Source organism: Gallinula chloropus (assembly GCF_964237585.1).
Source record: "Gallinula chloropus genome assembly, chromosome: 27".
Classification (NCBI taxonomy): Eukaryota; Metazoa; Chordata; class Aves; order Gruiformes; family Rallidae; genus Gallinula; species Gallinula chloropus.
This window is the reverse complement of record NC_140112.1, coordinates 6989108-7015480: the sequence shown is the minus strand read 5'-3', so window position 1 is coordinate 7015480 and position 26373 is coordinate 6989108. Positions and strand designations below refer to the sequence as shown.

At 49.9% G+C, this 26373-nt stretch overlaps 3 protein-coding genes across 4 annotated transcripts; 2 read left to right on the top strand and 1 right to left on the bottom strand.

Annotated features, from left to right (window-relative positions):
- The first annotated feature begins 626 nt into the window (after positions 1–626).
- On the top strand, positions 627–8124 carry USP49 (ubiquitin specific peptidase 49). The gene is made up of 5 exons (XM_084275948.1): positions 627–2158; positions 3954–4158; positions 6086–6194; positions 6815–7020; positions 7813–8124. Exons 1-5 carry the CDS (start codon positions 776–778, stop codon positions 8001–8003), a joined length of 2094 nt encoding a protein of 697 aa, XP_084132074.1. The 5' UTR covers positions 627–775; the 3' UTR covers positions 8004–8124.
- An 8139-nt stretch (positions 8125–16263) lies between these two features.
- On the bottom strand, positions 16264–17187 carry TOMM6 (translocase of outer mitochondrial membrane 6). 2 transcript variants are annotated; one of them, XM_084275930.1, is made up of 3 exons: positions 17060–17187; positions 16884–16985; positions 16264–16601 (listed from the first exon to the last, which is right to left on the bottom strand). In XM_084275930.1, exons 1-2 carry the CDS (start codon positions 17170–17172, stop codon positions 16889–16891), a joined length of 210 nt encoding a protein of 69 aa, XP_084132056.1. In that variant the 5' UTR covers positions 17173–17187; the 3' UTR covers positions 16264–16601; positions 16884–16888. The 2 variants fall into 2 exon arrangements, with proteins under 2 accessions (XP_084132056.1, XP_084132057.1); XM_084275931.1 differs by having other exon boundaries at positions 16264–16596.
- Positions 17187–24476, top strand: LOC311201466 (uncharacterized protein; the record flags this gene model as incomplete). Its single annotated transcript, XM_084275852.1, has 16 exons — positions 17187–17373; positions 17466–17821; positions 18331–18354; positions 19183–19275; positions 19571–19684; positions 20064–20090; positions 20169–20327; positions 20552–20643; positions 20825–20921; positions 20956–21216; positions 21326–21457; positions 22130–22249; positions 22376–22576; positions 22730–22888; positions 23481–23588; positions 23915–24476. The coding sequence occupies 16 exons, from the start codon at positions 17187–17189 to the stop codon at positions 24095–24097; spliced, it is 2313 nt and encodes a 770-aa protein (XP_084131978.1). The 3' UTR covers positions 24098–24476.
- Positions 24477–26373: the final 1897 nt, after the last annotated feature.

The following is a 26373-nucleotide window of genomic DNA, read 5'->3' as shown; positions in this document are numbered from 1 at the left end:
GGGTGCAGAACATGGAGTGAAAGCTTTTTGTGCTTTCTAGATCTAGTATCCCTGCTTTGGTTTCAGTTACATTAGAGTAATTTAGTAAATCACTTGCTTTTTCTGTTTGTATGTGCTCACACAAACATACACACACATGCAGATGTTCCTTTATGTCTCCTATAACATGGTATTACACATTCCCCTTTTTTTAACCCTGCTGGTTTTTTTTAAGCATTGAAATTTTTGGGAGACTGTGGGAAATCAGAGAATTTGAGGGTAGTATGTAAAGCCGGAGGACTCAAAAATACTCTAGTTATGACAATTACCCAATATTTTTTGTGGCTTCTGTAAGAAGTTGGCGTAACCTCAGTCTAGTTCCCGACCACATGCATTCCAATTCCAAATTCGTTCTGTATGTATCATTTTCAAGAGGGCAGCTAAAGATCAAATGTGTGTGTGGACTGAATCAATCTTTTTCCCTTTGGAAGTGAGCCATTCAGGTTGGGTGAGGCATGCTGGCAGCTGTCTGGGCTGTCCTTAGTAGACAGACAGTTTTACTCTGTAGACCTTGTCAATCCAGTGTCTTTCACTAGTAATAAAAACAGCTTTAAAAAAAAAAAAAAAAAAAAAACCAGTGGAAATAATGTAGTTGGTTGAAGGAAAACTGCAGTTGGGATTGACAAGGCGTGATATCCATATTTTATAGGTCTTTACAGCTGGTGTAGTGGCTCTAAAATCCTTTCCTTTCTTTTTTTGCGTTCCCAGTTCAAAGCAGCAAAGACTTCTGTAAGACATGGATAGATGCAAACATGTTGGGCGGCTACGACTCGCCCAGGACCACTCTATCCTGAACCCCCAGAAGTGGCACTGCATGGACTGCCAGACAACTGAATCTATCTGGGCTTGTCTGAAGTGCTCCCACGTAGCGTGCGGGAGGTACATCGAGGAGCATGCACTTAAACACTTTGAAGAAACCAGGCATCCGTTGGCGATGGAAGTGAATGATCTATATGTCTTCTGTTATCTTTGTGAGGATTATGTCTTGAATGACAACCCAGAGGGGGATCTGAAGTTGCTGAGAAGTTCTCTGTCCGCAATTAAAAGTCAAAAACATGATCTGTCAACGAGAAGCGGCAGGACATTGCGATCGATGGCTTTGGGAGAGGACATGTGCAGCCATCCAAGGAACCCTCAGGGACAGTCTCAGATGCTTACAGCTCTCTGGCACAGGCGCCAGTCCTTGCTTGCAAAGGCGCTGCGGACCTGGTTTGAGAAGAGCTCCAGAGGCCAGCTAAAATTAAAACAAAAGAAACAAATGGAGGAGTTGGAGAGAAAGAAGGAGGCAGCTAGGCAGCGGCGGCAGGAGATGAAGAGACAGCTCCTGGAGGAGCTGGCAAACACTCCTCCGAGGAAGAGTGCAAGGCTGTTGTCTCATGTGCACAGAGAGAACTTGATTCCAAGGAAATTTAGGGAGGTGGCAACCGCTTCCCCTACCTCAAGGCAGATGCAGAGCAGCAGATTCAAACAGTTTTATTCCATCCGGCGTAAGCCTCTGATGACTCCCGGGGTAACGGGTCTAAGGAACCTGGGAAACACATGTTATATGAATTCTATTCTGCAAGTCCTAAGTCACCTCCAGAAATTTAGAGAATGTTTTTTGACACTTGATCTCTGTGAAACAGAAGAACTCTTAGCCAAAACTGTGAATGGGAAGTCTAGGATGCCTGGCAAATTGGCAAATGGGTCTGCTGCTAATGAGTCAGGGAAGACTGACAAAGTGGGATCATATGGCACGCAGAGCTTGCCAGCTGGCTTAAATGGTGGCTCCTCCATAAGCAGGAGTTTAGAACTAATCCAACCCAAGGAACCGAGTTCAAAGCACATCTCCCTCTGCCACGAGTTGCACACCCTCTTCAGAGTGATGTGGTCCGGCAAGTGGGCACTCGTGTCCCCCTTTGCCATGCTGCACTCTGTGTGGAGTCTGATCCCGGCGTTTCGAGGTTACGATCAGCAGGATGCTCAGGAATTTCTCTGCGAGCTGTTGGATAAAGTACAGCAGGAGCTGGAGTCAGAAGGAACGAAGCACAGGATCCTTATCCCTTTCTCACAGAGGAAGCTCACCAAGCAGGTCCTGAAGGTGGTGAATACCATTTTTCATGGGCAGTTGCTTAGTCAGGTATGCATCTGCTTTTGCATGGAAATCAACTGGAGCCATTCATGCCGGGCTCTGTTTCTTGAGGAGCCACCAGATACCTAAGAGGAATTGCTTAGGAGTGAGTACCTCCTGAGAAAGAAATCTGTTGGGTTGCTCTGTGGGTTGTCATCATTTTCAATACTTGTCACATGTTGTAAATTCAGTTGGCTTTTGCCACTTTGGAATGAAATCTGCACAAGTACACACACTCTGAGTGCTCAGTTTTAAGCTTTTACTGTGTTTTTAAAGTATCTTTAAAGTTTGTCTCTTCCTGGTTTTGTTTCTGTGGCTAGAAAGAATAAGATGAAGGACAGAGAGGGCAGTCCTTGTGCTCTAATGAATTAGCTGTCTGTGACAGGTTTGTTTTTTTTTTTTTTTTTCCCCAGGCATTTGAAACTCATCTTTGAAACTCAGATACTGAGCGTGCTTAATATACGTTTCTATAGGAGCTGAAAGTGCCTGTCATGGTGCTCGGTCTCTTCCTCATGTGTTGTTCCCTTGCCTGAAAAGTATTATTCCCCACAAGGCAGACCCTGGTTGCCCAGTGCAAAGTCCTCTGCTACCTTTACTGTCCAGGAGAAATGAAATGTGTGCATAACTTGACACTCCAGGGTTTGCAAGATGAGACCAGGAGCAGTATTATATGGATGTGCATTCTCATTGCTATTTATATCATCCTTCCCCATGCCAGTCTTGCTAAGCTTACTGCATATAAAAACTTGTGTGCATTAAAGATTAAAAGGTGGATTTTTTCAAGTTAAAGCTTTTGGCTTTTCAGGAAAAGGACATTTGAAGTCTTGGTTTATTTGAATCAACTCTGTGGTGTGCAAACTTCTTAACTGAAAGCTCTTTGGTTGTTTCTTGGCCCTGGCAGGTGGTGCTTGTTCTAGATTCAGTGGTAGGTCTCTGTTAACAGCGTGAAGACGGTCACAGATCAGTGTAATTTGTCTGTTACTATGATACACTATAAATAACCTGCCAGGCTATTTATTCTGCTTGTGTAACTCTTGTGTACATGCACTGTGTTTAATTTCAAACCCCACAGAAGACTTCCTTCCCTATCTGAGAGCTACAAATCTGTCTTAAAGTTACTGGTGCCTTCAGTGAATGAAGCTGCCAGGCTGCAAGGTTGGACGTTGGGTTTTGGTGGGTGGTTCTCACAATAACAGGGTCTGACCAGACCTGCTTTCTGGCTTTGTTACCTCCTTGTGCTTTCTGTCTCTGAGTTTTCAACTAATTTTTTCTACTGTTTTTATTTATAACATATATATTGACATAAGAAAACAAGGGCATCTGAAGCTTGTCCTTTCATGGTCCATTCATGAATAATTTTTATATAGTTAGCAAATGAAACATTAAAGGGATTACTTGGAAATGTGCATGGGAAGCAGAGAAACTGTGGAAGGAAGATTGCATAATAAATACAATGTGTACTGCTTGGCGTAGAAACCAGACCCAAGGTGCTTGTTACCCAGCTGGGAATTGGTCCGATACCTGTAGTGGTGTGTATCTGAGGAGGTGAATCCCATTGAGGTCAATGTTGTCTGCATTTTTTTTTTTTTTTTTTGAGAATTGAGAAAGTAATTTAAATTACCTGCTGAAGGTAAGCATCTTTCAGACTGGAAATGAGCAATGTTTCTCCTGACTTGGATGGTATTTATGTCTGTGAAACCACCCAGCTGTCTGGGCATGAGCAGATTGTTCAGATGTGAATGTAAATGCCTGCCTGGGACTCTGTGTTTGTAACTTCACATGAGGATCCACATCTCATTCGCAGGTCACCTGCATCACGTGCAACTACAAATCCAACACCGTGGAGCCCTTCTGGGATCTTTCCCTGGAGTTCCCCGAGCGTTATCACTCTATCGAGAAGGGGATCGTCCCTGTTAACCAGACAGAGTGCATGCTGACAGAGATGCTGGCCAAGTTCACCGAGACAGAAGCTTTGGAAGGGAGGATATATGCATGTGACCAGTGCAACAGTAAGTTGGATGCTGCTATCATTGGAAGCACTGTCTGTTTTTCTGAGTGAGGGGTTTCTGATGCAAGTATTGAGTGTTTGAAAACGTTGTGGCTTATAAGTATGTCAAAACGGTGGTGTTCTTCACTGCTCATGCTGTTTTGTTTCCTCCTTAGGGCACCAGTTTAAATCTGACAAGTCATTTTTCTCCTATCTCTGCCATTGTGCAGCACGATTTACTGTGGGGTTAATACAACCCTGCTCAGAGCTGCTTTTGCCACCTGTCTCGGAGCAGAAGGCAACTTTAAGAACTTTTTGGGGCAGAAGGGCTTGGATTTAGAGACAAAAGAGAGAACCTCATCCCTCTGGTTTGCTCATCTCTGTATAGCAGGAAAGCTTTTATAACAAATCATCTATATGCTGCCTGTTCTTGATTGAATCTTTTGACCAGAAATCACAGATGCAGAGTTCTCAAGGCCTGCTACCAGGGTAGAGTTTCCATCTCTCTGTAGGCATTTTGTCAGGAAGCAATGAACTGACATTATTCTGGGAGTCCAGGGTTAATGTATTATCCATGATATGAATGCACATGTTTTGCTATGCTCAGCTAGAAGATGACTTCTGCTTTCTTCTAGTAGGTCTGAGTCTGTAAGGTTATTATCTCCCTGAAAATAATGTTAGCCTTGTGTATAACCATGCAGCTCAGCTACTCTGATAAACTGGATTTGATGTTTTTTCATGCAGGTATTTGTGGCAAATGGTCATCCCCTTGGGAGGAAAATGCCAATAATTTGACTTACGTTGCAACTAAGATGCTGAAGTAGTGAATTTTTGTAGAGATCTGTTCTCTGTCAACTTGCAAATCTGTTTCCAAACATCTTCACAAAACCTTGGGAAATAATCTTTGACTAGACGTTCTTGAAAGAAAGCCAAATATCATTTGAACAGATTCTTATTCACAAAGACTGTTCACAAAGTGTTGATACTGATGAGTAGAGCATCATCTTAACCATCTTTCCTTTGATTCTTTGGGTAAGCCCAAATTTTAACAGTTACTTCAGAGCTACGTGGCTAAAGAAACATTAACCAGCTGAAAAAAAAAAAAAGTCAGGGAAAGGCAACCTGCCTGTGCCTAGGTGCCAAAAACTATTGGGGGCACTGCTTGTCAGACGTGATGGAGGAGGAGCAACCCATCTGTTCCCAACTGGTGCAGTGAGGTGCAGAAATCTAATTAACAGGTACATTTCTTATTGGAAGGTCTGAAAGCCACCTGTCTTCCTCCTGGTACAGTCGTATGTTCAGTGTCCTGGAAAGAGTAATCACTGGGAAGAGGAACCTTTTTTCTCTTCTCTGGTTTTGGTTCAGCGGTTGTTTTACATTCTTGGGGAGCCAGAAACCCTGTGAGAGGTGGAACCTTGCTGGAAGCATTGTCTGCTGACTTGTATTAATATTCTTAAGCCAGTGAAGCTTGCTACTACGAGCTTTATTGTAGTTCTACAATAAGTACTATTTTAACAGAATACAGTATTAAATACTATTATTTGTACACTCATAGTTCACCTGTAGAAACTACTACAGCCCAAGATGTCTTTGGTCCTCGCTCTGTCTTCTTATCTCTGTTATATTTCTCAGAGCAAACTGTCAGCATGAGCAGCTTGAAGGCCATAACTGATTCTGTGATTACAAACATCACAAAAATTATAACTTTACATATTTTTAAACCCATGAGCTTTGATCCCAGAGAAGTTCCTGCTCTGTGTAGGAATTGATGAGAAATGTTTGCTGAGAAATGTTTGCTTGCATGTCCATCCTGAGTGCATGGGAGCTGGACTGCTGCTCCTGGAGGAAAAAGATGCACTCTCTTCCCCTTCTGACAATTAATTTCACCCTGACAAGCTTTGCCTTGATTTTTTGTGTGTTTTTTGTGGTTGTGTTTGGTTTTTTGGTAGGCAAACGGCGAAAGTCTTCTCCTAAACCTCTTGTTCTGAGTGAAGCTAAAAAGCAGTTAATGATCTACAGACTACCTCAGGTCCTCCGACTGCACCTTAAACGATTCAGGTGAGTGGGGTCTGCTGCGTGGTGTCAGACAAGAGCCTTGCCTCTGTCTTGGAAAGAAGTGATTAGTGTGGGCCCATATTTCCTCTCACATTCTGGGAAATACATGTACATAAACCTTTTACCCAAACCAGAGGTGTGATACCCTCTCAGACTACTACTTGCATTACAGTAGCCTGTTTCTAGCCTGTTTTCTAGTATCTGTATAGATATCACCTATTTACCTGTTAATAAAATGTAGCAGACAAAGTTCAGTGTGTTATGAAAAGTTTCTGAAATGGTTAGCACAGGCAATTGAGGTGTGTGGGGTTTATATTTGTGTAACTGAATATTTTAAAGGCTCTTTGGCTTTCTTTGTGTTTGGCTGTTGCAAAGCTCAGCAGTATCCTATCAAACAACGAATGGGCATCGGTGACAAATCCAGCTGTGTGCAGAAGGTGTAGTAGACATCAGAGAGAAAACAGAAGGAAAAAAAAATACTATGATGCCTACTTGACCCAGCACAGAAAGCTCTCCAGAGTTGTTTAGCAGTGGCTATTTTTGTGTGCATCTTCCTGCAGCCCCGTACCGCTGTCAAGAAGCAGGAACCTGAGTGTTTGATTTGTGTGCCCTTGTGTTTGCAGGTGGTCTGAACGTAATCACCGTGAGAAGATTGGGGTCCATGTCCTCTTTGACCAGGTATTAAACATGGAACCTTACTGCTGCAGGGACTCTCTCTCCTCTCTTGACAAAGAGACCTTTGTCTATGACCTCTCCGCTGTGGTGATGCATCACGGGAAAGGGTTTGGCTCAGGACACTACACAGCATATTGCTACAACACAGAGGGAGGTGCGTGTGCCTTGTTACGGGGGAAACAAATTCAAGAAGCTCATGTTTTATTCCACAGGCATAGTGCACTGTAAAGCTTTATGATCAGAGCTGTTTGGAATCCAGTTTCCTGACATTCAGTAGTTTGTTTCTCAGAATGTATTTCTAGTAGCATGTTTGGGTTTTTTTTTAAATTCATAATTTTCTATTTATTTTTTTAATATAAAGCCCCAGATTGCTGCTTTTTGCTTCGCAGCCCTTTGGGATGCCTTTTATTGCTTGCTGGTAACAGCATGAATGCTTCATTTTCTCATGCAATGTAACTCCGTGGAGCTGCTCCAGCTGGGTGTCTTTTCTCAGTATCCTTGGGATGATGAGATAAACAGAAAGTGTTTTGAAACTGGACAGGAGCTATTCATGAATAACATCCGCAGGGGTTTTGTGGATTTCCAGCAGTCTCTTGCTGCAGCTGGATTAGTATTGACTCTGCCTTCTGACTTGTGGAGAAAGAAGTACAAATTTGCTATCTCCAGGAAACTTTTATTTTCCTAATTGAGCTTTTGGGCTATAACACACAATTGGTTAAATTATGATTTGGTATTTGTTAACTCTGTTTATAGCCCAGAAACTATCCAAACATTTTCCAAATTAGAACCCCCTTTCTGAAGCATCTGTAAGGGAAAAGACAGAGATGGCTTTTCTCCTACATAGCCCTTTTTCCCTGTGGATGTTTCCTATGAGCAGTTCCGAAAATGAATTTAGAAGGAATTACGCCTCCCTTACCAATGTCCTCTTTCTCCCTTTGATTCCTAGGGTTTTGGGTCCACTGCAACGACTCCAAACTGAATGTATGTAGCGTGGAGGAGGTGTGCAAAACCCAAGCCTACATTCTTTTTTACACTCAAAGAACAGTGCAGGACAAAGCAAGAATCTCAGAAAAACAACTCCAAGCTCAGGTGCCGTCCAAAAACAGTGATAAGGAGAGAAGACTAACATTCCCATGATGGGGAGCTCTGTATCTCAGTCAACAGTCTCAGTTGTTGTTTGTTTAAAACCATTGGAGGTCACATCTTTCCTCTTTGTGGGAAAAAGGGCTCGCTGCAGGAAGGGGATCAGATCATGATGTTTGCCACCCAGGGTCTGGAAACACCTATGGAGCTGTGTGATTCTGACATGTGAGATTGCAGTCAGAATTGTGTTTCTAAAGTGTCTAATTTGAATTATGCTCATAAAATGAGAAGGTTTCATGCTTTGTATCATTCAACTCATCTCAAAAAGGAATTGCATAAGGCATGTAACAAAATGAGCACAATACTAGGAAACAGAAGCATTCAACTGGCTTCAAAACCCATCAGTCCCCAGTAATGCTGATAAAACTCCAGAAGGAACAGGTATAGTACCACCCCCTTCTACTGCCATTCAGATTTCCAGGGCTGGAATCACAACCTCACCCAGGTGTTTATTTGAACCAATGTTGGATTTGATACCCCAAAGAGCCGTTTTTGCTGGAGAAATGCTTCATGGTTTTCTAGTAGAGAAAACATCCCCCCAGGCCTCAGCTGTCTCTGTGATACCAATTTCTTTGCCATCAGTTGAGGGCAACCCCCTGGTTGGCAAGTTGTCAGCAGCTCTCTCTCTTGGTGTCCCTGGGCCTGTGTGTACACTTGATGGTTTATTCTCTGGGCTGAACTGAATTGGCAGCTAAATTCACTAGGAATGTGATTTTAAGAGTTCTGCTCCAGAGAAAGTGTGTTTAAAAACAAAACCCTGTCATTAAACCAAGAATGTACCCATGCGTCATATCTGTTTACAGTGAAAACAAAGCCTGTACTGCAGGCTTCTGCTGGCATAACTTTGTTGGCCAGGTTTGTAAGGAAGTCTGAGCTCTGGCTTACACCAACACCACAAGCAGGTAGCACAGAGGCATTTTACACTGGGCAAACAGGCACTTTTTTCCAAGTGTGGCTCGTTTTCCTCAGGGGAAGAAGGTGGTGGGAATACCACAGTGATGGGAGACACAACTAGCTTCTGTTACTGCTTCTGTCATAGAAATATCCATTAATTGTCGCACAGCCCAGGCTAACTGAAGGCAGAGAGGTTGCATGGGTGTCGTGTGGAGAATCCAGGCTGTGAAGATTTTATTTCTGCTGGGATATAAAGGGAAGGAATGTAGTTACATCTCAAATTCCATGTTGAGTTTGAAAGGCTACAAACTTGTCTGTATCTGCAATTGTCTTTATTTGTAGAGTTCTGTGAGAAACATAGGGCCTTAGTTGACTATTCATAGTCGCTTCTCAGCCTCCAGTTGCACCTCAGGTGTTTTTATAATTTGGGGTTTGACTGTTCCCATTTGGGGGTTTTAATCAAATCTGAATATGTGACTACAGAGCAATGTGACGTCTTTCAATCCTGATGCTTTGGGGGTTTTAAAATGAAGTAATGTCAAATAGGGGGTTCCTTAAAAAAACCCAAACAGCTCTAGTTTCAGGCAGAGAAGTTCAGAAAGTGTTTCTCTTCCTCCCTCTTCCCCTTTTATTCTTGTCAGCCCATCAGGCACCACTGAAAACCCTACGGTGGTGTTGGAGGGGGTAAAGAGGTAAGTTTCCAAAACATCCAGACACCGTTCCTCTCTTTCCCCTGCCACTGTTGTGACTTTTAATCTTCTGTCCTGGGGACAGACTGGTGTCTCTGACACGGGCTGTGGGTAATCACTCCAGCCAGGCAGAGATGAGCACAGGAAACAAGAACCTTACGTCTTGTCAGAGCACCGTGTTGCGCTCGGTCTCCTGTCTTTAAAAGTTCCCCATTTCTTGTCCATCTGAGTAAACTGCTGCTTTTTGAGCCCACAAAACCCACCTTTCTCACAATTAAGTATAATTTTGAGATCATATGCTCTTAATTTTTTTGGAGATGAGACAGTTTGAAACAGCTGTATGGGAACTGATGTAAAAGTTTTAGTTTTGGTTCTTGAAATGTCCCTGGGTCTGGAAGGATTTCTTACAAACATCCTTTTATCTGTGTATTCACTAGGTAGAGGGCTTTTTTTTTTTTGTGCTACCAGTAAATAAAATTAATAAAAAAGCAATAGGCCAAATTGAGATCCAGTGAAAGTAAATGTGGCTGCTGGTTGCAGGGGAACCTGAGGTGAGTTCAGCACAGGTAGAAGTTGATAAGAAAGAATCCAAATCAAGTGCTTGTGATTATCAGATACGTGATGGATTCACACATGCTCTGTGAAGACTGTGTCTCAAAAAGAAAACTAAAGGGAAGATAATACTTAACATTGCCTTTTTAATTGAAGACGGGGAAGCTTATTTTTCCCATGTGTCTGTCCTTCCAGGCCTATCCACCCTTTAAGAGGATTATATTCTTCTCAATGCCAGTGATAGTTTGTTACCAAATGGTGCATTGGCTTTCTGAATCCCTCAGCCACACTGGCCCTGTTTATATCAAAAACCCAATAATGATAGAGGGGCAAATGGTCCCGCAGTGTGAGCTGCTCCTGCAGTGAGCCGAACCCCTTCGCTGTGAATGCTCATCTTTTGACTGAGTGTTTTGCATTGATGTTGGAATTCAGGTAGTAATACAGTTGTCCCATGAATTGAGTGGCTTACAGAGGGGACTGGGGAGCTGGGAATGTACCTGTAGCCATCTGATTGCCCAAGCAGATTGTGTAGCATTTGCTGGTGACATCTTTTGACATTAGTGGACTCTCCATGTGATGTTAGCCTAGTTTGAGCTGAGATGTGGAGATACTGCAGTCAGAAAAATGATTGCCCTGATAGGGAAGGAATGAATTATACTTCAAAGTAAATGAACTTGCTTTTTCCAACACTGTGAGGTTTCCATAATATTTAGCTTTTATTTGGAAGCGATAGCGTATAGCATTTTTTATGCTGTTTGGTTTATATTTGTCTACTGCAGGCTTCTTTAAATAAGCATAGCCCGATGCTCCCTCTGTGGTGGACACTGTTTTATAGTGTCCTGTTTGCCAGAAACTCTGATGGGAAGTTACCGCTCTACAGGAGTAAGATGAAAGTACTACTTGCAATTACAGTGAAGCCCACTTAGGTATGTGTAAGCCACAGGCATTTGAAGCCTGTAAAGCAAACTTTGTCCCTCCTTTAGCAGAATGGCTTCAAATCCTGCTAATATATTGATGTGTATTTAGAATCATTTCAGGTTTAGGCTCTGCTTTTGCAAACACACAGGCAGATGATGTGACTTAACTCACACGTGGCATTCAGCAGTCATGGTTGTGAGTTGCAAGCTGGGTGTCTGCACCATAAAAACCTTGATTTGGTGCAACTGGGAGCAGAATTGGTTTTTCTATGTGCTGGGATTCCTGTACTGGGGTTCCAGTCTTGTAGCAAGCAGTCAGTTGCCTTGAGAGATGCTCAGAGCAAGCGTGAGGTTCCTGCCACCTTGCAGGTTATCTTCTGAAGGCATTGGAAGGCACTGTATGCTGGCAGACAGTCAGCCATTTGGGACAGACCTGTTCCCAGCTCACCCTTATTCCACTCAGCTTGGAAGTAAATCAGCATTCCTTAATTGTATTGTTTTAAGAATGAAGAATCTTAATGTATTCATGGCTGAGTATGATATAGCATCTGCTGTCGTTGTTGGAAACCACTTTATTTTAGCTAACTTTATTCCACTAGTGAGTTGGATACATAAATTTGCCTTTACGTTTTCCCTTGGCTGCCTGTGTTCCCAAATGAAACTCTGCACATCACAGGAACAAGTTTCTCTGCAAAGCACTGAAGAAAACAAACATTTCCCCCCATTAGTTCTGACCAGAACAGTTCTCTGGTCTGGCTTTGAAGTTGTTAATCTGAGGCAGCAAACAAAATATGCATATTAAATACTTGATGTCAGACTTTCCTGGGTGGCAGCACCACCCCCACTTAGGGACTTCCAGGCAGATTTTTTTTGAGTGTGGGAACAAGATTGAGAACAGTAAAAGCATTGTGTGTCCTATGGACTCACTGCCGGGAGGTTTGAGGGGTTTTTTGTTCTTAGAAAGCAAGGCTTCTAGCATAAATATCGTCTTGGTGGTAATTTAGAAGCTCTTCTATTGATTGTAATGTCCCCAGGCCTGTGTGTGCTTAATTGCATCCCAGTGAGACTAATGAAACTTCTGGCTGTAGCCAGAGTACCTCGGGATGAGCTCCAGTGGAAGTCGGCGGTGTTGCAGAATTGAGAACTATGTAAGCAAGAGACAAGATAGGGGGAGAGTTTTACCCTCCAGTACAGTTTCCTGAACTGATTTTGTGTGCCTTGTTTCCAGTCGTATTCCTCATGGGACAGAAACATTGGGAAACAAGTGATGAATTTCCCCCTCCTGGCTGAAGCAGCAGGCAGATCTGTGTGTTTTTATAAGGCCTCAGTATCACCAGCATCATCAGGTTTCATAGCCATGAGTGAACTTCACCAGCGAGCTCAGACGCAAGTGTTTTAGTGTTATATGTTTGAAATCCCTCTATTTGTAATAATTCAAATAGCAAAGGGGGATTAGATTTGGCTGCTTAGATTTTCATGGGTCCACACAGACCCCCTCGGGTCAGGTCTGTAAGTTGACATCCATCAGAGCCTGTAGCATAGAGCAAGCATTAAAAGCTCCAGTGGGGTTTATGGTAGAGTTGCTCTAGCTTTGGGAAGCACCTTGCTTTACAAACCTAATGCTAACTGCTGGTTTAGAAAAGAAAACCACATTTTCCATTTGCATAGCAGTATTTGCACAGGTTTCCTCTTATCAGCCTGGCAAATGCTGAGCAAAAGCATGCTGTGGAGTTGCCTGCGTTAATCTAACGTGCTGAAGGTTCAGTGTTGAGTTTGGTGAAGTGGCCAAGTGTCCCTTCTTCAGGGGAAATAGTAAAATCCAAGCACCAGCTGCCTTTGTGCATGCACCTGATCCCTTCAGTACGTTTGAGATGAGATAGGATGGATTTAGGTCAGGAATTCATTGCCTCTAGGAACATAAACCTTCAATTCAGTGGGGCTTTTTGGGGTCTGCTACATTAAAACCGATACCTGTTTATTGAGATGGGGGTGTGAAGCACTCTAGCAAGCTTCTAAACTGCTAAACCCACATGTTAAAATCATGAAAAGCTCCATACATTAGGCACCTGCGCTAACTAGTGATTATTTGTCTTGGTTGATTTTAGGGCTACGCCTTTAGGCTGATTTGAGGGCTACACCTTTAGGCTGCTCCTGATTTTTATTTGGTGTGTGCATGTGTGTATGGGTTCTGCTTACTTTGGGTGGGCCAAAATACTTTCAAAAGAGTTCTCAAGTCTTAAAAATGAGCTTTGAGATGTATGTTAGGAACCAGTCTGATGGGCCCAAGACTGACTGACCGCTGTTAAATAGTTATTGTTCTGAAGCTTGTGTGGGATGCAGAGGGCATTGTGGTTCCAGCAAAGGGCTGGATTTTATAGAGAAGGAATTGGGGTGGATGAACCAGCCAGGAAAAGGAAAAATGGGGGAAGAGGAAAAAAAAAAAAGCCAAGCTGAGCACAGCCCCACGATAGAAACAGGAAGCGACTGATAAGGGGACCTTGCATCTTGGAGGACTGTGTGTTTTGCAGGCAGACACATGTTAGCGGCAACCTCATTTCTGTGGCAAAACCTTCCTCTGATCAGTAGCCTGACAATGGCAGAATGAACAGTGCTTTTCCATGAGGCTTTACAGTTCCTAGGGAACAGTACCCCAAATTCTCAAGTGCTGTAAAGGAGCTGCCTCCTTAAAGCCCTCAACATCACTTCCATAGCTGGAAGTGAGGAAGGAGATGGTACAGTTGATGATTTTAATTTGATTTGTAATTTTTAGTCTTGGTAAATATAGCAGCAGGCGATGACTTCATTATTTTTCCCCCACTCTAAAGAGCTGCACCCCGACCTGTCAGACTAGGACTTGGCAGAACCTGGAGTAGAAAACCCCTCCTCTTGGCTCTGTTGTTGCTTTACAGCTGCTTTCTCCCATCTTTAAGGGACTGTGGGGCTTCTGAATGTGGCTCCTGGATCAAGCACATCCCTCCAATGTGGGCAGGGTGCAGTATTCAGGCTTAGCCTTACTTAGGTAACTTCATGCCTACTGGGGGGATCATTTGTACCGCTACAGCTGTGAGTACAGATCGGCTGTGAGGCAAGGTTAAAGAATGTACGGCAGGGCCTGCTGGAGCTCTGCACCACAACCCTGTCACCGCAGGCTCATGGTGCAGCACCAAACAGAATTGGCAGCTGTGAAATTCGGATAACCACCTGGGAGGCTCATTCTTTTTTGCACAGTTGGTATAGTTTGGACTGCATAACTCTGTACCTCTTATTTAGGAATGGCATTTTCATGGCAAGTACCATCTGCACTCTCCTTACCTTTCTTGAATGGCATTACTACACCGAGCCCTTAAGACTATTTTAAGATGAACCTCGTATTCCCATATGAAAACCAGGGTTTCACCTAGCTTATCATACGTGCAAAACTAGAGTAACTTTACACTGGCAACCTCCAGCCCATGTAAAGGAGAATTAGGTCCTATTTTTTTCCCTGCTTAACTTCAGCTTTGGTTAAGCAGTGACAAACTCTTTAAGCCACAAACTTCTACACATCTGATGAGCAGTTTACAGAAAAGCAACAAGTGGGGCAGTTTGTTTCCAGTAAAACTTTTTTTTTTTAACCCATCTGCCTTTCCCTAAAAGAAACTTAAAAGAGCTTCTCAGAGAGCAGAGTGCTGCCCAGGAAAGCTCCCTTAGGGTGTGACAGGCTTGGGCAGAATGCTGCTGGGGAGACCCTGCTTCTGCTAATGCCCTGGAAGCTTCACTGTTGACTTGAGGAAGGGCAGAATTAAAGCTAATCTTCGGCACTTTAAAAACGTTAATCCTGCTCTAAGTTAAGGTTGCTGGAAGGGTACTGCTGGCAGAGGCTGGGTAGGAGCTTTCCTGCAGGATGAAATCCCCTGGCAGCCCCTGAGGACAGGAGGGAAATGCTGCGCTGCCTTCTTGGGGGAGGAGACAGGCTGGAGTTTGGGTGGCTTTCCTCATTTTTCGGTGACTTCTGGGAGGGCTTTAAGTCAGAGCAGCCTCTAGTTTCTGTTTCAAGTTGCTGGTACTTACATCACTAATGACTTAAGCTGATGTATTCCCTGCTCTGCTGGTGAATGAGGCTGCTGCCTTTGCTTCAAGGACACTCCCGGGCAGCAGCAAGTGACAAGAGAATCCAGTTAATTTACTGAATGTTTCTGGCAATCTGTCCAGCTGTCTCACAGCTTGGTGCAAGCATGCTGCTCCCAATTGTGGGTTCAGCAGCTTTTATTTTAGTCAAGGTTTGTTAATACTACATCCAGTGAGTGACCTACGGCAGCCTTATGTACTTAACTGCAGGAACTGCCCTCTGCCTGAACCCAGACCTCAGGAGGAGATTAGTGCATTCTAAATCAAAACTAAGATTAACTATAAAGTGACTTCAATGTTCTAGTTAATCCCCTTTTCCTGCAGAAACTGTTTCTGCCTCACTTGGGATTATCCATACTTCAAAAGAACTTTAATTTCTTTACAGGATGTTAAAATCACCTGCTTTGAAAACAGCATTTTTAAGAGCCTGTATGGGTAGGGGGAAGGAGGTAAGGCAGGTAAGGAGGCAGTTCTCAGTCACAAAACGTGGAGGCAGTGCTGCTTCAGAAGAATGTCTTAAAACTTAACAAAAAAAAACCCTGTCCAAAGAATCTGAAGCCATGTCACAGTCCTACTGCCGTAACACTCAGGGCTGGGAAGTTATTCTGCTCTACAAATAAGCATCTTGGAGGAGCTGCCACATAAAAAGCATTAATCACAGCCACAGCTCCCACATCAGCCTCACGTGGTGTCCCCACAACAGCCTCACCACCCAGGGCTGGACTTTCAAGGTGGTAACGGCAAGCCATGGTCTTCAGGGCACTGAAATGCTATGCAACACCAAACAGCAGCTTCTTCCCACACCCAGTCAGCGTTCCTTCACATCCCAGCTCTATCTCGTCCACACATTACCCAGGAAACCTTCTGAGGTTTACCTAGGGCTTTGCCAGAGTTTTGTTTTTCCTTTAAATCAGTAGCTTATGCGTCCTGCTTACAACCCAGGACTGGACTTGTTCCTTTGTCTTTTGGGTGTGAAATATAAATCATGTTTTTATGATTTTTTTGTAAATCTTTACTCTTTTTACACCTTGTTTTTGTAAGCTGAAGTTTCTTATTAAAAAAAACAAAACAACAAAAAACACAATAAAATGCTGGTGGCTTGTGTCATTATTCTCTATGCTTTAATGATCATTAAACATCTGGGGGAGTACAAAAGAGGATTCCACACACTGTGGCTTCACAGCCTTGAGAAAACTATTCCGGTTGTGCCTCACAGAATGAGAGAAATGCTCCCTCTCACACTTTCAAGGTTCCCCCCGCCCCCGTCGCTGCTTCAAGCGTGGCGGCTTTGGGAAGTGCGAGTAGCAGCTCTGCCGAGAATACAACACACTCCGGTGAATGCAGGGGAACGTATGCCAGCTCAGGCATCGCTTGTGGGCCTCGTGTGTGGGGAAGGTGAGTGAGCTCTTCTCCCTCGCCGCGCTCCTCCTGCCCTAGGCAACAGTTACGCGGAATTAAGATGAGGTTGGTCCCGGCCTCCTGCCAGGCCGCAGTTTACTCCAGCTTTGCAACTCTTCATACAAATCACGACCGCTTGGGGCTTTGCAGCCCCCCTGGGGCCGGGCCTGGGCGGCGCCGGCCCCGTTCTGCGGGGCCGGCTCCAGACCCGCGGTCAGAGAAGCCTTACCGCTGGGCCCAGCAGTTCACAGCCCCCTCGGCCGCCCCCCCACCGCCCCTGCGACCTCCCGGGCTTCCCTCCCACCCCGCGGGCTCACCCCCACTAAGGGCCGGGCTGCGGTGCCATCAGGTCGATGTCCGTCAGGTTCCGGGCGACCCAGACTCCGGCGGCGAAGAGCCCCAAGTTCACCAGCAGGTTCCTGGGAGTGAAAGGGGAGAGATGGGCAGCGCCGGCTCCCGCCCCTGAGCCCGCCCGCCCTCGAGCGGCACCGACCTCCTGAAGTCGTTGCGGTCAGTGGCGAAGCGGTAAACGCTCCGCACCCACCCGCGCAGCCCCCGCGGGGCCGCGGCCGCCGGCCCGGCCGCTGCTGCTGCCGCCGCCGCCATGTCGCCGCCGCGCGATGCCGTCACTTCCGGCGGGCAGAAAGGGGCTCCGCCACGTGCAGCGCCCACCGCCGGTGGCTCGCGAGGTTGGGGCGGGGAGAGTGGGGGGTGTGGCGGCACGCGACTGCCCGCGCACGGGGAGGGGGCGTGGCCTGCGGGGCGCCCGGAAGAGCGCGGCCCCGCCGCTGCGGGGCTCGGCGCAGGGTGCGGGACCGGCGCTGGGGAGTAACGGTGTGACCCGCCGTGCAGCCAGGTGAACCCCCTACCCCCCCTTCCCTTTCCCTCCGCCGGCTGAGCCCCGCACGGCCGCGCCGGGGCTGGCAGAGGGGTGCGGGCGCGACGGGGATCCGGGGTAACGGTGCGAGAGGGACCGAGCCGTGGGGAGCGGCCTCACGGCCGGCTGGGGCTTTGCCAGGGGCTGGATCCCGGAGCCGGGACGTGCCTCCGCACCCCCCCCCCCCACCTCCCGCCGCCGGTGCGCCCGAGGGCAGCGCTGGGCAGCGAGCACCGGCGGGACTGGCGCGGCGTGTCGCAGTCCTCGGGAAGCGCCTGTCCCGTGCTCTCCGTCCTCCCCGGCCCGTCCGAACCTTCGGCTGTTCCTCGTTCCCACACTCGCTCTTACCCTTCCGCCCCGTCCTGCGCCTCTGCTCCAGTCTGCGGAGCTTAAACCGCTACCCACACCTTCCCCCCTGGCGGGGTCTGGCCTTTCCCCACACCCCCCCCCTTCCTCCCCCCACCGCCCCCCTCCACAGACCCCTTTGCAGCTTTTTTAGGGGGGAAAAGTACCCCAAAAACCCCTCTCCACCACCCCAGGCAGAGGAGCGAGAGGAGGGGGGGGGTGTCTGTCTGCTCCTCAGTGTTTCTTCTCAGCAGAAATCAGTGGAAGGAGATGCTCTGCAAAGGAGAGTTAAAGCTCCTGGAGGGTATCACAGCTCGGCTTTCCAAGCTCCAAGGGAGCTCCAGGGAAGGAGGGGAGGGTGGTGGGGGTGGGAATTAGCACCTGGTTGCCATCAGCAGTCGCTTGCTATTGGTTTGCATTCAGCAAATGCGGAGGGGAGGAAGATAGGGCAGCCCCAGGGGTGACAGGGAGCTGGTGTGTGGGAGTCTCCGTGCAAGGCTCCTTGATGCTTTGTCTCTCCAGACGGGTGAGCTGCTTTCCAGGGTCACTTGGGACCGATCTGCCAGGTAAAGCCTGAATTTAGGGACAGAAGTGTTTTTTTCCTTTGCTCTTGTCCTGCGCTAGCACAGTTCCCATGAAACGAGGAGTGGTGCCTGTGCTGATGGTTAACTGGTGGCTCTAGGAGCCCACTGGGGCCAGGCTGGGGTGGGGTGGTTTGGGGCGGGAGCGTCCCCTGCTCACTGGGATGGGTGATGACCCTTGTGATAAGCCCCCATCTCTGACACCAGATGGTGGGGAAGCCACGGAGGCTGTTTTGGGGAGCCTGGGAGCTTTGTTTGAGCCTCCTTGCCCCTATGGAGAGCCCAAACCGTGTCTGTGCCAGGCTGTCCTGTGGGAGCAGCATGGGCAGGGACAGCCTGGAGTGGGGCTTACACCCCTGCCACAGTGCCAGGCTGGCCGGGAGCACCCGTCAGACAGCTTGGCCAAGTTCCATGTGTTGGGAAGGGAGGGATCTCAGCCAGGATCGGACATGACAATAGCAGGGAGGTGCTGCTGGGTGCTGTGACCTGTGGGATTCGCTGCGAGCGACTGAAACGTGGCAACGAGCAGGCAAAGGGAGCCATGTCAGGCAGGGTGCGGGGTGCCTGGTGCCAAGGAGGCAGCCCCAGGACCTCTGTCCCCTTCTGGGATGGGCAGCAGGTCCGTGTGGCCCCCATCTCATGCGTCTCCTGTGGGTCCTCGCTGGCGGCGGTGCCGTGTGGCACAGGAGGTGCCCCCGATGCTCAAGGCTCGGCAGGGCCAGGAGCGCTGCAGGTGGCACCCGACCAGCCGCGGTCCCTGAGCCGACAGTGACATGCCTTGAGATGTGCTCACCTTGGCCTCTCCCTTCACAGCTGGGGCCCTTCTCCTCACCGGGACCGATACCAGGACGAGCTTTTGGGCAGATGTTCTCACCACTGGGCTTCAGGAGGGGCCTCCTCAGGGAGGTGGGTGGTTCCGTGACCCTCCCGCTGCCGTGCGGCTGGGACTGTCACAGCATGGTTGGGAGTGGAGGAGCTTCATGGGGCAAGGATGGGTGCTTGTTGCTGCAGCGCTCGGGACTCAGAGGAGCTGGGAGAGCATTGGTTCTGTATGGGGAGGAATTTGGAGTCCTTTGGGACCTTATCTGGGTGAGGAGGGCGGCTGGATTCCTGGCTTCACATATCTGCTCAGCGCCTGTCTGGTGCAAGGGTGAAGGTGAGGGTATCATCCTGCTTTCATCTCCCTGTCCTCTCTCCGCAGCTCGGCCCCTGGCAGGCTGGATCACGCCTACCCTACGCACACCATCCCCAGGACATGTGGGACAAGCTGTCCTGGGAGCACTTGTCGAGGGCGGGCAGGGGCAGATCGTACCCGGTAAGGGGGTTGGGGCTGGGGTGAGGAGCTGTGCGGTGCTACCCTGAGAGTAGGAGAAGCAGAAGGAGCTGTGGGATACAGCAGCAAAACAAACACCCCTGTGAGCTGCCATCCTCTCTGCTGGTGATTTGCCATTGCAGCCTGAACCTTGGGAGCCCAAACCCTTCCCCGGCCCTGCCAACTGGTATGAGAATGAGGATGACAGGAGATGGGCAGCCCAGGACTGTCTCCCACCCCCACCTTGGGAGCCCAAACCCTTCCTTGGCCCTGCCAACTTGTATGAGAATGAGGAGGACGGGAGATGAGCAGCCCAGGACTGTCCCCTGCCCCCCTCCTGGAATGATGGATTAGACATCCAAGGGCCTGAGGACCGCTTCAGAGAGGACTGGCCCCCAGTGAGGGAGAGGTGGGCTGGGGGGTTGTGGCAGCAGCGAGGCTACCCCAGCATGCCACCTTCCTCACCAGCAGTGATCTGCCATTGCAGCCCGGTGTCTGGGACCACAGACTTCTCCCTGAACCTGCCAACTTCCCATGGAACAAGGAGGACAGGAGATGGGAAAATGACTATCCCCTGCCACCCCCTTGGGATGACAGAGGAGAAAACCGAGGACTTGAGGACCACTTCAGGGAGGGCTTGTACCTGGTGAGGTGGGGTTGGTGGGCCAGTGGGTGGCTGTGGCTGTGGAATGGAGGCCAAGGGCGGGGTGAAATGGGACTGGACCTTTCCCTACCATGGTGACAAGGACAGTGCACAGGGACAGCTTTCCCTGCACGGCACTGGGAGTAGTGTGGCAGCCTGGCTTCTCCACTCCACGGTCTCAGCATCCCCTCTCCTGATACGTGTCTAAACCCACCCCCTTCCCACAGGAGCAGCTGCAGCCCGTCCCCATATACTTTCTCCAGCCTGAAGTACCCAACAAGGAGCAGCACCTACCCAGGCCTCCAGCCAGACTGCTATGGTGGGTGCCCACGGCGAGGGTGGGGAGCACAGGGGGCACCGCGTAGCTGTGGCACGTTGAGGAGGGGCATGGGGGCCAGGCTCTTCTCTGGTGCACAGCTGACCCTATGCAAGGTGGGCTGGGGGTTTCCCAGTGACCTCTTCCAACCTAACCACCCCCTCAACCCACTTTGCTCCTGCAGTGAGCAAAGCAGCATCCAGGATAGCTGCCCATCCAGGCCCTCTCGTGATGGGAAACGCCTCCGACGCTTTCGCCGTGACCACCGCGAGTTGACCCTGGTCCAGCAGCTCCCGTGTCCCTCACCCTCCTTAGGTTTGTCCCAAACGCTGTACCCACTGCGAGGGGCCCGGTGCTGTACACACCTCCTCGGTACTCCCCAGCACCTTGGGCAGAACAAGGAGTCGCTCCCATGGTGTTTCTTGCTCCGCAGGGAAAATGCCTCCTTCCAGGACTTCTCCTTCCCTCTCTGGGACAAGCCAGCCGAGGGTCAGAGAAGAGGAGCACCCCCCTGACGCTCACCAGCCACTTCTTTCCCCCAAACCTGATGCACAGAGCAGGGAGCAGACACCTCAGGTTTTACTTGTCCCCAGCCCTCATCCCAGCACCCAGCAGTGACCTGAGTTTGCACAGTCTCAGCCCTGCGTGGTGCTGCCGTGCCCCTCACCAGTGTGGTTTCCCTCAGGGCTTACCGGCAATGAGCGGAAAGGTTCCAGAGTCCCCCAGACCAGCTAACACCCCTCTGAAGAGCCCAGATACCCATCCTCAGGCTGTGATGGAGGCTGCAGAGCCAGAGCAGGCAGCAGGAGCAACACAGGTATCATAGAATCATAGAATCATAGAATGGTCTGGGTTGGAAGGGACCCCAAGGATCACAGAGCTCCAACCCCCCTGCCACAGGCAGGGACACCAACCTCCAGGCCTGGAGCTACACAAGGCTGCCCAGGGCCCCATCCAACCTGGCCTTGAACACCTCCAGGGATGGGGAATCCACTACCTCTCTGAGCAGCCTGTGCCAGCACCTCACCACTCTTTCCGTAAAAAACTTCCCCCTAATATCCAATCTAAACCTTCCCTCCTTTAGCTTTAGTCCATTCCCCCTTGTCCTGCCATTATCTGCTCTTTTAAAAAGTCGAATCCTCTCCTGCCTATAAGCTCTCTTCAGGTACTGGAAGGCTGCAATGAGGTCCCCCCACAGCCTTCTCTTCTCCAGGCTAGGAGATCCCCTTTCTGGGGGCAGGCAGGGATGCTCACATCCCCAGAGGTCCCCATCTCTTTGGCCACTGTGACCTCTTCTCTCTCACATCCAGCCCCTTCGCTCTTCACCTTGCTGTCTCTTTGCCAGGCAGGGATGTTTTCCTGACTCTTCTCTGGAGCTGCAAATCCCTGTGGTTTCCTTTGGGGTTCAGCACCTTGTCTGTCCTGTCCCCCAGCTCTTTTTCCCAAGCCAGATGTGTGTCCCCAACCTCACACTATTGTGTGTCCCCAGGTCCAGGCAGAAGCTGCTCAGACACCCATGGACAACCACAGCCAGGGCTCCTCTGCTTTGGAAACAGAGCTGCCGACACCAAAGGAGGAGAACTGTGCCAGCACAGGGCAGCACCTCGAGGTTTGAGCTAATCCTCATCCCACCCAAAAGCCATGTCCAGGGGAAGGTGGGACCTGGCAGTCCCCTTTGCAAAGCTCTCTTCCCCTCTCTGTGGGCTCTGCAATGAATCCATAACACTTTGTGCAGGTAGAGCTGTGCAACCAAAGTGTCCCTAAGGCTGGGGCAGGTGGTGGGTCCCATCCTCATGGTCCAACAGCTGCTCCAGACCCTCCTGAGAAGGTCTGTTCTGCTGGAGGTGTGGATACTGAGCTCTGCCCGCGTTCCCAGGGCCAGCAGCCTCTGCCAAGCACGGCTGGAGAAACTGAGGCAGAAACTGCCAAGCATGAGGTGGGTCTCAGCATGTGGTGGGCACCTCCGTGGCTTGTACCCCCTCAAAGGGGAGAGCCCAGCGAGGCGGCTGCTGCTGGCTGGGGTGTGCTGGCACCGCCGGCTCCCTGCACAGCCGCTGCTCTCCTTCCCCAGCCACTTTGTCTCCTACAGCTTCCTGGTGGCCTTCAGCCATCCGAAAATCCTCAGGCCCCCCCAGGAGCTACCACGGAGACCAATGCACAGCCCAGCCAGGATTGCTACGATACCCACGCTGCGCCAGAGACCTCACCAGGGACCCAGCACCCTTCTGGGTCCGGTGAGAAGGAGCCGGTACGGGGTCAGGGTGCCTCTGCTCCCCCCATGCTCACCCTGAGGTGTCCCCAGGTCCCTGCATGGGCAGTATTCCTGGGCTAAGGAAAACTGCTGTGGCCCAGGAGGGGTGAATGGGGATCCATCCCACCTCCCCATTTGCAGGATTATGGGCTGGGCTTAAAGTGCTGCTTTGTCTGGAGGCAGAGCCTGTGTCAGCCTCGGTTCTGGCTGTGCCAGAGATGCTGATAACGGGAGATAGCTGGGAGAAAGGCCAGAAAAACAACTAGAGGCTTCAGAGCATGCAGGAGGGCAAACAACCCTGGGACTCGAGCCGTAATGAAGCAAACAAGAGCATTGCAGAGTGGCTTGATTACTGCCTAATGGGAAAGAGAAATCTGCTTGTGAGGCTCTTGGCCAGGGCTGGGGTGGAGAGGAGGCGAGGGGCAGCACCCACACCCGAGGGAAGCGTGGCAAATGGGCACCCCAGAGAGCCAGTGTGACCAGTCCCAGGCCAGTAATGGGTACTGGCAGCCCTGTCTTAGCCCCAGCCTTGCCCAGTCCCTCTCCCCATCAAAGCATCTGACCCTTCCTTGCCTTTTCCACCACCCAGGCTGCGGGCAGCCGTCGCCAGCTCTGCTCCACGCTCCTGGCACCCTCCCTGCACAGCACAGACCTCCGCTCGGCTGCCGTCCTCGCCAGGAAGGAGGAGATTGAGCTGGTGAATCTTGGTGGCTTCTGGCCGAGGCGTGAAGGGGTCTGGGAGTGACTGCAGGTTGGGGGGTGTTTGTCCTATAGGACCCTTTGAGTCACCGTGGCGGGGAGAAGTGCTGCTGAGTGATGGGGATGTGAATTTGGTATTGCTGGGGTGACCGGGAGAGGGTGGTTGCAGGAGAAGAGGCTTGTTGGCAAGAAGGGGCTCAGATGCTGTTGGGGACTTTGTGGACCAGCCCTGAGGGGGGAATAAAATATCCTGGGGGGTGCAGCAGGCTGCTGGCAGGGAGGTTTTGGGGTGCCCTGTGCTGATGCCGTGTTGCTGCCCTGCAGTCGTACCAGCAGTTCAGCCTGACCATCGCAGTGGTGGCCACAATGCTGCTGCAGAAGGAGCCCTCCATGGAGGCAGCGCTGGCGCTGGCGCTGAGAGCCAACCTTCGCCAAGGCCGGATCCATCACCTCCAGGAGCTGGAGGACTTCATCAACAGCTACGACTCGGCCAACCTCAGCTGCTGAGGGGAGGGGGGGGGCAGGATGAGCAGCAGCCCTCACCAGCTGGGTTTTGCGGGGGGTTGCAGGGGTCATGCCAGCACATTGGGGTGCTGCTGGTGGTGCTGAGCCCTCGGGTCAAGGTGATGTGTTGGCACAGCCCTGCCATGGATTGGGGTGGGGGGAGTGCTTTGTTTTAGCCCTGCCGAGACCTATATATACAGCAAAAGGGGGGGCTGGTTTTACTGGATGGAGGGTGATGGGAGGGAGAATGGCTTTGGGGACCTGCCCCCCACTCAGGGACGTTCCCTGGAAGCCCAGGCATTATTCTGGGTTTCAAATCTAAAAATAAACTATATGTTGTCTTTGCAGCCCATCTCTGCTCTCACTCTGGTCTTGCTCATCTGGGACCAGCATGCATGGGGAGGGGTCCCACGCCAGACCCCCCATCCCAAACCTACTATGTGGGACCCCCAGCCACAGGTATCACACCCCCATAGTCAACGCCTCAGCGATCTGGGGCTGGGGAGGAGCAGGGCAGAAGTAGCTCTCCTGGGGTTGGGTCTCAGCCAGCCTTTGTTGGAGCTTCGCCTGCAGCAGCATCAGAGCTGGGGAATAATGACTGGAAGTGACTTAGAACTTGATGTCAATGCTTTAAGAAAGGGTTCAGCATTCAAGAAACTTCCAGGGTGAAGAGCAACTGACAACACCCAAAATCCCTTTGAAGGTAAGTTCCCAAGGTGATCTTGGAGGTTGGGAGCATCAGGGGAGCTTGATGTGCTGGCTCTAAGGAGGAACTGCATGGAGTGGAGGCTCCATGGCCGGGCTCTGTGACAGTCTGGGAACTTGAAAGGTCAATGGAATCGATAGGCTGGATATTTGCTACCCTGGCCTAATGGTCTGTCATGGGTCTTGACAAAATGCTGTCCTTCTGGTGAACTCTGGCTGTTAGAATACCAAAACCTGCCTCCATCCCTAAAGCTACCCACTTCCAAGGTGTAACCACCCCTCGCTGAGCTGCTGCTTTCAGTTCTTCTAGTCTATACTTTTAAAAGCAAGGTGAAAAAGCTTCACACCAATCCTAACAGAGGATGAGTGGAGTCACTTGAGCTCCACCTGAAAGGTAGAAACTGATATAAAATAGCTTAAGGGAGAGAGAATGTTAGGGAAGATCCCATTGTGTATGGCAAGATACCATCGTTGGGTACTTCTGGGATCAGCATGGGCTGAGCATCTCTTGCCCCGCATCAGGACGCCTTTGGGTAAGATTCAAACACTTGGTTATGTCAAGTGCCTCCGTGGGAACCTTGGAAATCTCTATGGAATCACCTGCTATCTTTGAATGTGTTCGTAGCCAAGCAGCATCACTCATCATCACTCATCCTCTTGGTATCTGCATGTGCTTTGCTCAGAGAGTAAATTTATCACCAGCCATCCAGAGAACCTGTGTATCTGTTGCTTTAATCAGCTGTGCTGCCCATTAAATCTGGCCACAACAGTTCTCACTGACTGTGACCAGACCCTGGAAGCGTGGCTGTGGTAGCTCACCGACTGACAGTGTATCACGTTGTGTATGCATCCGTCCCTGTGATAGTTCAGTATGCTGAAGGCAACCAGACTGACAGTGCCCAACTGGGCATCACTCCAAGTTAACCTTGAACGAAATACACGCCCTCACCTCCCCATCCCCCTCCCATCCCCTTCCCTGTGGTGGCAGGGGACAGCGTGCCACCAGGGATGGAGAGCTTATCTCCTTCAAAGAGGTGTCCCAGGGAAAGATCCCACTCTGGCAGCCAGCTCCCCTCCTATCCCCACGGTCCCTGGCAGCACCCCACAGCAGGGCAATGCAGGCAGCGGCCCTTGTCTTAAATCCACAGCTGCCCCCTCCCCCCGTGTGCAGCTGCTCTGGGGGGCTGCTGCCTTGGCTGGGATGGGAGCCATGGTGCAGGGTGCTGGCTCCCTGCTCTCTACTTGCTTTACCTGTTTGTAATTGCAGGAGCCTGGCAGGAATTGCAGGCTGTGCTCTGCCCGGAGCTGCTGGGAAGAAGGATCTCAGCAGCTTCTCCCCACCAGCCTTGGGCTGCATCCAAAACACATTTGGAACATGTTGGACTATGGCAGGGGCTGGCAGTGCTGGCCAAGGAACCCCTCCGCTCCCACCCCCTGCCCTCCAACTGCTAGGACACGATGCAGTGCTTGCTGCTGCCCCGCACCTTCGACGTCCTGCCCCCAGCCCTCCCCAGGGGCTCCCTGCCCAGAGAGCCCATCCCAGGTTTGGGGATGGGCTTCCCAAAGAAGAAACC